This window comes from Xyrauchen texanus, chromosome 6, assembly GCF_025860055.1.
Source record: "Xyrauchen texanus isolate HMW12.3.18 chromosome 6, RBS_HiC_50CHRs, whole genome shotgun sequence".
NCBI classification, from domain to species: Eukaryota; Metazoa; Chordata; class Actinopteri; order Cypriniformes; family Catostomidae; genus Xyrauchen; species Xyrauchen texanus.
In genome coordinates, this window is record NC_068281.1 from 28,985,790 (window position 1) to 28,998,373 (window position 12,584).

Genomic DNA, 12,584 nt, shown 5'->3' on the forward strand with positions numbered 1-12,584 from the left:
ATTAGTGCATCACCATGACCACCAAAGAAAAACAGTAGCAAACAGTTGAGTACACAGTGGTTGCCACACACTGTAGCTTGAGGTATCCTCTGAGCCTTACTACTGTCATATAGAAAGTGCTTTTATGTTATTTTGGGTGTACAGAGAATTAGACAAAAAAGCATCCAAGCAGTACTTGCAAACTGAGTAAACAGAGTTCCCCTTCTGTCACTCACTCAACGTTGTGTCCATTGTAGTGACACAAGGGGTCTCTTCTGAGAGCCTCTATTCTTGAGGAAAGGCCTAGGTCAAGTTGGGAGACAGAATTTGCATGCCCCGCCCCCGGACATATGGGTATAAAGGGGAGCAGGCAAGCGACTGTCAGACAGATTATTTATTCGGAGCTGAACGGTTGTGTGAGCAGCAAGCTGTGTGTCACGACTGCTTCACCAGCCTCTGCAAGAGAGCTTTCTGTTGGATCTGACGGCGCATTCCAGTGGCTTTCTCCTCTCTGCACGCTGTGCAGACTCTGCCCCTGGGCAGGGGGCAGCGCTTTGACAGCGATTCTCTCCTAAAAGAGTTTATTCTCCTTTAAAATAGTTTTTTTCTGGTAAAAGAGCAACATACACAAGCGAGCGTTGAACGTCCTTTTCAGGATGCGTCTTTTTAAAGATGCCCTTCCGCCGCTGTGTAGTTTCTGGATGTGGCCGGTATTTCTCCAGATCCGATGGTCATAGACACTGCCTTGTGTGCCTGTGTAGCGATCACACTGAGGCAGCATTTATGGATGGTTCATGTTCTTACTACGGGGACATGACCATGGCAACGTTGCGGTCGCAGCTTTTGTTTCTAAAAATGAACGCCACTCCAGCCTCCCTCCCGCATCGCTCCTTCTTCCCATGGGATTGAGGACGACCCAGCTGGCGATGGAGTCGATTTGGTGATGGCAGTGGGCTCGGTTTCGCCAGGCACAGCCCCACAAACCACCGTCATGCTCATTTGCTTCCGTCTGCGCTCGGGATGACGGCTGGTAGCAAGACCTCTCCGTCCCCCGGTGGAGGGCCGGGAGGAGAATCTTTAGTTCTCCCTTTTTCTTTCACTGCACCCCATTTGGGCTGCGGTACCCATATTATCAATTAAAGAGCAATTCCCTCACTTCCTGGATCATCGGCACCCCAGCACCAAAACTTTGCAGTCCCGGCTTCCCGGACGCGGCCATCTCGCCTCCGGACCCCGGCAGGCCAGCGCCGTGGCTGGCCAGGACCATCCGACTCGGCTACGCGATTCAATTCGCCAGGCTCCCGTCTTGTTTCTGTGGTATTCGCTCCACTCCGATGCGCGGCGAAAATGGCAAAAACTACTTAAGGACGTGATTGAGCCTGTCCCTCCAGCCGAGATAAAGAAGGGTTTCTACAGCCCTTACTTCATCGTACCCAAAAAATGCAGTGGGTTGCGGCCAATCTTGAACTTGCGAGTTCTCAACCGGACTTTACACAGACCCCCGTTTAAAATGCTCACGCAGAGGCAAATTCTAACCTGCGTTCAGCATCAAGATTGCTTCGCGCCGGTAGACCTGAAGGACACGCACTTCCATGTCTCCATTCTGCCTCGTCACGACCCTTCTTACGGTTTGCGTTCGACGGCCAGGCGTATCAGTACAAGGTCCTCCCCTTCGGCCTATCCCTGTCCCCTCACGTCTTCACCAAGGTTACAGAGGCAGCCCTTGCCCCTCTACGGGAAGTGTGCATCCGCTTACTCAATTACCTCAATGACTGGCTCATCCTAGCACACTTTCGAGAGTTACTATGCGCCCACAGGGACCAGGTTCTTGCGCACCTCAGCCGTTTAGGGCTTCAGGTCAACAGGAAAAAAGCAAGGTCTCTCTGGTTCAGAGCATCTTTTTTCTCGGTTTGGAGTTATAATCAATGTCAGCATGCCTCACAACCGAGTGCGCGTAGTAAGTTCTCACTTGCCTTGCTCGCTTCAAGCCAGGCACAGCGGTTCCTCTCAAATGGTTTCAGAGGCTCCTGGGGAATATGGCATCCTCGGCCACAGTCGTGCCGCTCGGGTTGATGCATATGAGACCGCTCCAGCACTGGCTTCAGACTCGAGTCCCGAGATGGGCATGGCGCCGCGGCACATACCGTGTGTTTATCACCCATTCCTGCCATCAGACTTTCAACCCTTGGACAGGCCTCTGTTTTCTGTGGACAGGAGTCCCCCTACAGCAGGTGTCCAGGCATGTCGTGGTCACCACAGACGCCTCTCAACTGGGTTGGGCTGCCGTGTGCTACGGGCACGCAGACACTGGCTCCTGGACAGGGCCCCGCCTACATTGGCACATCAACTGCCTTGAGTTGTTGGCTGTACTCCTTGCCCTGCGGAGGTTTCTCCCACTGATTCGGAGCAAGCATGTCTTGATCCGTTCAGACAGCACCGCCACGGTAGCGTACATGAATCGGCAAGGAGGCGTATGCTCCCATCACATGTCACAACTCGCCCGCCATCTACTCCTTTGTGGTGTATGTCGCTGCTATCTTATCCCACCACAACGCAGTTGACGGCAAGTCCCTTTGTAAGCACAATTTCATTATCAGGTTCCTTAGAGGCGCCCGGAGGTTGAACTCTTCCCGGCCAAGCCTGTTCCCCTCCTGGGATCTCTCAGTGGTCCTCTCAGGCCTTCAGAGACCCCCCCTTCGAGCTGCTTGATCCTGTCGAGCTCAAAGCCCTCTCCTTGAAGACAGCCTTCCTGATTGCGCTCACTTCCATCAAGAGGGTTGGGGACCTGCAAGCGTTCTCTGTCAGCGACACTTGCATGGAGTTCGGTCCGGCAGATGCTCACGTCATCCTAAGACTGCGACCGCATCTATAGCATTAAGACAAGTTGCATCGGCTGTTGCCGTACGGGTAATGGGAACCTAAGAGCGGTATATGACACCTTTAAGTGGGGGTGTTGGGGAGGGTTACGTGCAGCCAACCCAGCTGCTTCTAGCACGCAGAAGCCTGCTTGCACCTGGCTCGGCAGTCACGTAACACGGGTAGTATATGGCGTTTTGAAGTGGGACCCCTTGTGTCACTACAATCGACACAACGTCGAGTGAGTGACAGATGGGGAATGTCATGGTTACTGTTGTAACCTCCGTTCCCTGATGGAAGGAACGAGACGTTGTGTTCCCCTTGCCACATCACTATACCTACCACTGTAATGCGCCGTAACCTTATTCTCGGCTCCTCGGTGAAAACCTATCTGACAGTCGCTCGCCCGCTCCCATTTATATCCGTATGTCTGGGAGCAGGGCATGCAAATTCTGTCCGCCAACTTGACATTGGCCTTTTCTCAAGTTCAGAGGTATGCGAGGCTCTCAGAAGAGACCCCTTGTGTCACTATAATCGACACAACGTCTCGTTCCTTTCATCGGGGAACAGAGATTACAACAGTAACTATGATGATTCTGATGGAAAGAAAGATGTCCATTGGTTTAAATCATGAATTTTATCTTTGGTCTGTTGACCACAAACAAGAAGTTAATATATACACTCTGAGACTGAGGTAGAGTCAGTAGCAACAACTTTCTGGTTGTTATCGTATGTTTTGAGTGTAGAGCAGTTACCTTGGTTCTGATGGCGAATGCAGTCATTCAGTATTGAGACAAAGCAGGCTCGCTTCTCCTCCTGCTGGAAACTGAAGTAAGAGTCTCGTCTGTAAGGCAGTCTCAGGTACACAGGAAGTGGACCTGGAACCACTACCAGAGGGACAGAGGACTCTTCTTTATATCCTAAACAACAAGCAGACATTCATTCGAATGGAGTGAGAGACATGAACAGGAATTTAGAGGACAGATAGTCTCTGTCTCAGAATGGCAAGTACTTTCTCTGTTTGGCAATGCTCTAATACAGTGGTTCTCAACCGGTGCGGACACTCTCCCGGGTGACACTCTTACGATGGAAGGGGAAAAAAACTGGAAAAAAAAATATTTTGGGCACATTTTTTTATCACTAAACTACAGTCATAAAAAGTTATAGTTTTGTATATACATAACTCCTGAATAAAAATTAAAATGTGTTTGGACTGATTTAAAAAAAAAAAAGTTTTGAACAAATTTGATTGGTTTGTCGATAGTGAGCGCAAATGCATAAGCGGTTTCATTAAGTGAGTCATTGAGTCGTTCATTCAAACGATTCGTTCAAACGGCCGATTCGTCAAGAATGAGACAGATGTTTGTGAATGGGTCATTGAATCTTTGACTCAACCGATTCGTTCACAACACTGAATCATTCAAAACACGATTGAGTATTGCTGTGAGATGCGCTATGGCTATGCTGTGATCTTTGTTTGGATTCATCGGATCTATTTTCGCTGCTAAAATAGACCAAAACAGTCATTATTTCGTCTAAAATGTAAGTGACTTAATATTATTAACTTGTTTGTTGAACTGTCATATGAAATCAGTGTCACATTTTCAATCGTGAGGTGATGGTACATTAAGTGATGGTCAATTGTCAGCTCTCTTGGTCGTCAGGTCGTGTGATGTATGTTGCTGAACTGTATTCAAATGTTATAACTATAAAAACACCACATTTTGAAATTTAACTGCAGTATGTCAATTTAGTTTATTTGTGTGTGCTGCGCTCATAGACTTTAGAAAATGGCGCTCATTTGTTTGATTTCAACCTGTCTTTGCAAGGCCGCGAAACTCATATTTTGCTCCTTGCAGACAAAGTGCACGCCTTCACACAAAAACTAGACCTCTGGCATGGCCGCATCAGTCGAGGGAACTGCGCCATGTTCCCCAGCCTTGCAGACTTTATCACTGATGCAGGCACGTCACACGATTTCTCCTCCCTATTTCAATCAGCATCTGAGCACCTGTCAGCAGTGAGAAAACAATTTGTGACGTACTTTAAAGAGGATTATCGCTCTTTTGCGTGGGTTCGAGATCCGTTTGTGTGCACAGCAAACGAGCTATCAATTGATATGCAGGAACAGCTTATTGAGCTAAAGAGTGACAGTAGACTGAAGGAACTCTTTAGCTCCTGCCCTCTTTCGTCATTCTGGGCAGCATTGATGCAGGAATACCCTGAACTCTGTGACGTCGCCTTGAAGATTCTCCTTCCTTTCGCGTCGACATATTTGTGTGAGGCAGGATTGTCAAAAATAACTGCACTCAAAACGAAATACCGCAATCGTGCACAAATCGAGGATGATTTGAGGCTATGTTTATCAAACATTGAGCCAAGAATTGAGGATCTTTGCAAGGCAAAGCAGGCTCAGGTCTCACATTAACATCACCTACCAGCAAGCTTCTGTAAAAATGCAGATGATGCCTACTATTAGGCCTAGTAATAATAACAATAATAAAGCATAAATTAATATCAGAGGTCTGGTGCCAATTCCCAATTATAGCAATAGCCTAGTAATGATAATAGGCCTACTGATGATGATAATAATAATAATAATAATAATAACAACAATAATAAAGCATGTAACCTCATATAATTATATAGCAATAGCCTAGTAATGATGATAGGCCTACTACTACTCATAATAATAATAATGCCTGCAAGCTCACATTAGAAGTCTGGTGCTACTGCCAATTATTATAATAAAAATAACAACAACAATAAAGCATGGGGCGGGGCGGGGGGCACTGGGGCCCCAACTGCAATGAACCAGCTTTGGGGGGGCCCAGCTTGCAAAAGGTTGAGAACCCCTGCTCTAATAAGATTGACTGCCTGTCAGCAACTTCCAGGAGATGGGCTGCACCATGTCACATGGAAATTATGTTATGTTGACAAGGTACCGGGCTGAAATAATGAGTGCTTTTGACAAAGAACTAATCACTGGATTTGCCAATGTTTGCAAGAATAATGGCAGCAAATCATTGAATGATAAAGAGTTTGTTTTGTTTGTGGAATTTAGCAAGTAAACAAGATATCCACATCCTTATAAGATCTGTAAATTAATCTGTATTTATTACCATCTATAAACTATTTCATATAAACCTGCCATTAAATTGCAGGAAACAATAGGGTACATCGTGGCTAAAGGCACTTTTGTTCTGGTCACAAAGTGTATCAAGTTTCAAGAAAAACATATATTTTTTATGAATATTAATGGAGCAACATAATTTGCATGAAAAGAAATAACAACAAAAGGTTGTTTTGAATATAATAATAAAATAAATTAAAAGGTGGCGAGGGCTTCTACACTTGGGGTAAAAGGCCCCCTGGGGGTTTATATTAATGTATTGTACATACCAGGGCAACAGTTATAGGTCACAATATGTCAACTTATACAAATCATTTTGAGACCGAAAGAGGCTTTTTTGAGTAACAAATTAAGATGCATATTTATAATAACCACTTCAGAAAAGGGTGCATCATTTCTTGTTAATTTCAATCACATTTGACATTTCATAACATCTCAAGTATTCTATAAACTGAAATAGATTGAAACAGTCAATGTGAGCTCACTTGAAAGTTTTTCGTGACAAATCTTTTCACCGCACATAAAAACATTGTGTTTAATGGAGCCTTTAGACCCTGCAAGCAGGGGTGCATTAACGCACAGGCTTAGACGGCCTGAAGCCCATGGGCCCAGCTCGCTGCGACAACCACCCCATTTTCCCCTATCCTTGTTTGCGGGAGGAGCGCATCTTTCAGCAGGAGACACAGTTGTTGGCATGGTGACGGTGCGCAACCATTAAAGGCATCCGTGTAGTGCTCGTTCAGCGCACAGCAGTTTAACCTGGGGAGCCTTTAGCCCCGTTGTACCCTAAAAACCAAACAAATTGTGGTTTATCAAATAGAATAATGTGCAAAATGGACCAGACTTCATACCGATAGTCATAAGTGTGGCTACGTAAGACCAGAGGACAAGTAACAAAAACCCACCATTAGGATCAGGAAAGGCCTTGTCTACGATGGCATTGTATTTCTCTTCTGAGGTCAACACAGTGCCCCCTGTTGGCAGGAGTATGTGCCGTGCAGGTGTTCCCTTTGAATAAGTCTGAATGCACAAAATATTACAGCATTATATCACTGACATTTTTTTTCTCTCATGTAAACAATCAAAGAGAACTCTTGAATACCTCCTGGCTATCATGTAGCTCCAGGCTATAGTCTGCATGGACCACAACAAATCTCTCTTTCCATTTCCTGTTGTCATCAAAGTAAAGCATGCTGTCCTTGTATAGAACCTCTGAGGCCTGCAGATAATCCTATGGCGTGAAATAAACCAATGTCAGTAATTAAAAGTTGTATTATCTACTATATAATAAGAACTCTTCATAACTACTGTTGCTAACAGCACAAATCAATGGTGTGCTACACTAATATCTGCAATTTTCTGTGAAGATTTATTTGAAATCTTGCAGTGGATTTGGCAATTACATATGTGTTAATGTGAGAGAAGATTGGCAGCATAAGTGCATGTGGCACAAAAAAAAATCACCACATTAGTTGATTTTGTTGGTGTAAGAGCATTGCTTTCACCTTCTGTTTGAGCAACTGGGCCTGGCCTGATCTGTGCTGCTCCACCTCATCCTTTAAAAGGTAAAAGAAGGCTACACAGCTCTGTCTTCTGTAATGAGGACTGAAGTTCTTCAGCTCAGCCTCTGTCCGGCCTACACACACATGAAATATCACATTTAATACAGCCATATGACAATAAAAAATGTCAGTCATGTAAACACATCTGACACCAAATCAAACCCATTTAACTGAATTACTGACAAGCGCCATCCCCATCAGATATTTTTACATCAATTTAATTGGTATTTCCCTTGATAGCATGTTGAACAAACAATCTTAGAGCCACAGGTTCTGGTCCCATGGAAACTTTTTGGCAATAAGGTTTTTGTTCTTTATATAACAGATTGTATTAGATTGCACTACGTGTGTATGTGGGTATGTATGAAGGTGAGTGTATGTACGTATATGTATAATTATTTATTTTGTGTTCTTTTTTGTTTTTAATTACCTATGTCTTGCTGCTGTTTTTGGTATTGTTTGTATTGTTGTTGACTGGAAGCTCCTGTCACCTAGACAGTATAATTATTTATTTTGTGTTCTTTTTTGTTTTTAATTACCCATGTCTTGCTGCTGTTTTTGGTATTGTTTGTATTGTTGTTGACTGGAAGCTCCTGTCACCTAGACAAATTCCTTGTATGTGTAAGCATACTTGGCAATAAATGATTCTGATTCTGATTCTGATTCTGATTCTAAATTAACATTTTTACTCCACTGATGTAGGGTTTAGGGTTTGGCGTAGGGTTAAGAAAATATGTATTCCTGTTGATTGTATAACATTATTTGCAACAAAAAATACAACTTGCTATTGGCGCCACTATGTGGACTTTGCACCTGGAAACTGGCACTCACACATGCCCATACATTCAATAACACTTCAAGCTTCGGCCACTGGGGAGAACTTTCAACCTAATATTGCTGAATTGCATGGTGTGATCAGTCTGGATTTAGCCAGGTCAGACAAGAATGTTGATCTTGGAGCAATGTTGCTATAAAAACAATCATAGGCCAGATCCCATCTCTAACCCTAACCTAAACCCTAATCCTCCAAACCTATGCCTAAATCCTAAGACAAATAATTGGCTGATAAAAATCAGTTAAGAAGTGTTGTTAATTCCTCTAACCCCAGCACTAAGACTAATCTTAACATCATGTACTAACCACGTATGGTGTGTCATGTGTAATGCATTTCCATCAACAAGCAATTTGTTATCCACACTAAATGCAGAACTGCTGCCCAACATGATGCAATCACACTCAATCAGAAGATATTTTACATTTAAAGTCCTGTTGTGTTTAGCAGGATTTTGAACCAATGAGTAGTTGGCAGGGCTAACCAGCATGAAGCCATAAAAACAGAGACCAAATGATTAGTAAAATGTCCTGTCATATGTCACTTACCATGATCAAAAACTCAGAATAACATGGAAGAGCTTTTATCACTTGCTGCTATATCGTTTTGCACCTGCTTAGACACAATGTAACCTTGACATCTGATTGGTTGATAGGCAGGTTGTTCCAGTGGCAACAAGGATGTTAATCCTGGAACGCATTCTCCTTAGTTAAATCACGATATGATATATTGCATCCTTACTATCTTCAGAGTTTCACAAAAGCCATATTTGAATTATGAACTGAGCAGAGGGTTTAACAGGATGTATTTATGAGAGATATTTATCAATTTGATCTTCATGTAGATGTCATTCCTCTTTTAATTGTTTTTTTTTTTTTAATTTACAAGGGAAACTTGTTATCCTCCAAGCTCAATTTATCCATTTTTCACCTCAGCAAGTGTGTCTAGCCGTAATTTCAAGACTTTTCTAGTAAACCGAGTAATGAGACAGTCATCAATTCAATACAAGCAGATCATCCATCGTATTGTGCTTGGCTCTGGGGCAGAGGAGAAAGACAGTTATGCATTCCACAGGACTTTTGTGATGCATTTTCTGGAAGTCAGAGCTAGGGCTTTACCACTCCTCTCCACTACCAGTATAACAAGGCAAAGAGTCAGTTTCAACCTTCTTCCACTGCACAACCTAAATTCACAACTTTCTTGCAACAGCTCTAGGGCATGGATCCCAGTTTTTAAGGGAAAATATCCATTCACTTTCCTTGGAAATATTTTTCCTGCCAAGGAAAAAAATCAGCATAGAATTCTAATTTTCAAGACGGAGTTCTCCTCAGCCGTTGGCAGAGGCTACGGATATAATTGACAGTGCTCATTTCCTAATGAGACACGCTACATTTAACAGTACCAGTGCTTTGTAAAACTATGTCTAATGCAATTAAGAAAATTACAGATTATGACTGACTTTGTGGTCCGCCTTTGATAATACACAATGTTGTTTCTGATAATACAGTTATTGTAGGATGACAAATTATGTGTTTGTGGAGACTAACAAAGGCCAGTCTTCCATCTGTTCAGCCTAAGTTGCCTCCATCCGTGTAATAGGTTATAAGCTTAAGTCTGAGCATGGATCCATGTATCACCAAAGATCCAAATATCTAATGTGATCCTGATGCATTGATAAATTGCTTTTCCAATGACACACAATTTCATCCATCTGTTAGACCACATGAAATGGAGATGGTGTAACACCAGCTCATTGTTTCATACACTGTGTTAAAATAGGACAGCCCTAATCCTGACCTCATTTTGTGTTGGCTTCTGGATGTGCTGCCATTCCTTTGTCTGCAAGGGTTTTCTTTACAGCATGTGAACATGTATAATTACATAATTTTAAACTAACATTACCAAATGCAAATCATTTGTCTGACCTACCAATCTTCCCATCATGCATTCGCAAGTATTCATGTACAAAATTGTGTTTGACCTTTGCCCCCCAACCCTACTTTAGGCCTCATACCACAAATCCTACCTTGCCAACCTGTTAATTACCGATAAGCAGATGCGGTTTATCAAATATGGCATAGTTTTCTTCCCAGTTCCTAGGTCACATCCACTTTGGTATCATGGCTGTATCCTGTGCTTTTGCGACACAGATCCTTAACTCTAAGACTTCCATCACCAGCACAAAACTTTTCTTTCCGAGATACAAGATTTTACTGATTATATTTAACTTTGTAATCAATTTCATAACATTTACATGTGAAGATTCATTGGACAACAGGACAATGTGCTGGCTTTTTTGAAGGGCACAGTTCCTTTTGGATATAAAAGTACACTAAAACACTCTGATTATTAATCAATCAATCAATTTATTTATTAAGCACAATAAAAACAACAGTTGACCAGTGTGCTATACAACCACTATGAAAATACATCACAAAATACATCACAGATGTCTCAAAAACGTCTGAAACACTAGAAAATGTATATTCACTAGGAATGTCATAAAATGCAGATACATCGATTACTCAAGTGTTACTGAAATCGAGTACTTAAAAAATCAAATAAACACAATAAATAAGTACATCTCAAACTACTCCCAAGCAAAACAAATACAAAACAACACAAGTTCACAATAAAGGTGGTAGAACATAACAAAGCCTGATCATTGCATAAAAACTACTAGAATACAACCTACTACACTGTGACAGGGTGGAGGGCGGGGCCTGGTCGTGATCATACACACCCGGTCCCTTCTCAGGCTTAGAGGGGGGGTGAGTGGCCGAGGAACAAGCTACGGCATATCGGAGAACCTACGAGTAAGTGTTTTTTTATCTCTCTCTCTCTCTCTCTCTCTCTCTCTCTCTCACTGCCGCTCCGCTTTGGCCTTTTCCCTCTCATTTAAATGTTACAGTGGTTTTTTTTTTGGGGGGGTGGGGGGTACTACAATGTTACAGGAAGTACCCCACCTATTTAATTATTTCTGTTTCCCTCCCCTTGTCCCCTCCCTCGTCCAGGTAGACGGGATGACCTGCCAGCAGACGGGGCAAGAGGCACGCCCCTCCCCAGGGAAAGGGGGGTGTCCGTCATGCCGGGAGCTCCCCTGCCTGAGAGAACGAGGGAGGAATGTGGCAGGGTGGAGGGCAGGGCCGGGTCGTGATCATACACACCCTAATCAAGCCTCCGAGAGGGTTAAAGGTCGACTGCGGAGGATTGTGCGGGAGAGAGAGAGATATGTGTGTTTGTGTCTTTTTAAGTTTATCATTAAAACTATTATTTATATCATCAAGCCGGTTCTCGCCTCCTCCTTTCCATTGACTGCTTTACAAACACTTATCAGTAATCTGCACTTTGCAGGTCTCAATTCTTCTCAATTCGCACTCTTATTGTGTAATAGTGTGTGAACAGTTCTAAATGGAAGGGAATCTCCACCATCAGAAAACTGATTGTAAATTCACCACAATGAGCACCAAAATATCTTGAACAAAAAGTATAATTAAGCACAGTTACTTTATAAAATTCTGGAAGTCTTGCTTTCCTCATTGGTAAAGTTTTTTTTTTTTTTTTGCTTTCTTAAGGGAGCATATTATTGCATAATACTTCATGTACTCTATAAATAAAAATGGATTGACATGAACGGAGTTGAATTTAGTGATTTAGAGGTTAGACAGCTGTACAAGGGAGGACACAGAATTAGAGATGAGATAGTGGTTTCCTGTGAGGACACACATATACACACACGTGTCCCTAACACTACACATAGTATTTTGATTTTGTACAAAACAGCTGAATCTAAATCCACTGAACATTGGGTTTTAATCACTGATTAATTATGTGTGCCACAGTCAAAAATGTACTTGTGGAAACCATCAGCCTCTGCAGCTTTATGAATACACACAATGTTTATGTTTTGCCTCTGAATTCTTTCAACTTGAGTAGAATGACTGCTGTTGGATTAAGATGTTGGCATTTTTGTATGGCAGAGGGCCTTTCTTGGTAATTGGTATAACTGAATATAATTGGTGCCTACTACTGGTCTCATGTAATTGAAGGATGTATTGATGTAGATCCTGTATTCTGTCAACCTTCAAGAAAACATAGAAAAAGCAGATGCATGTACTGCAGATTACATAAAATTAGTCATGCCTGAGGATGTCTAAAACACAAATAAGAATTGCTTTGTTTTTATCATTATTGTAAAAGCTTCTGAAATATTGGATGTAAC

General features: G+C 42.7%; 1 protein-coding gene across 3 annotated transcripts in view; it reads right to left on the reverse strand.

Moving 5' to 3' along the window:
* The window catches only part of LOC127644497 (protein Niban 1-like), a 66,102-nt gene that overhangs the window by 27,703 nt on the left and 25,815 nt on the right, over positions 1-12,584 (reverse strand). For 2 of the 3 annotated variants that reach the window (XR_007970669.1, XM_052127671.1), the window contains exons 2-5: positions 7,474-7,604; positions 7,071-7,199; positions 6,874-6,988; positions 3,591-3,755 (exon numbers count right to left, since the gene is read on the reverse strand). Coding sequence is in view for 2 of the 3 variants with exons in the window: in XM_052127671.1 (XP_051983631.1) it covers positions 3,591-3,755; positions 6,874-6,988; positions 7,071-7,199; positions 7,474-7,604 (540 nt within the window). In the remaining variant the exon portion in view is untranslated. The remainder of the gene's footprint in view (positions 1-3,590; positions 3,756-6,873; positions 6,989-7,070; positions 7,200-7,473; positions 7,605-12,584) is intronic. The other variant, XM_052127672.1, reaches the window with a different exon arrangement.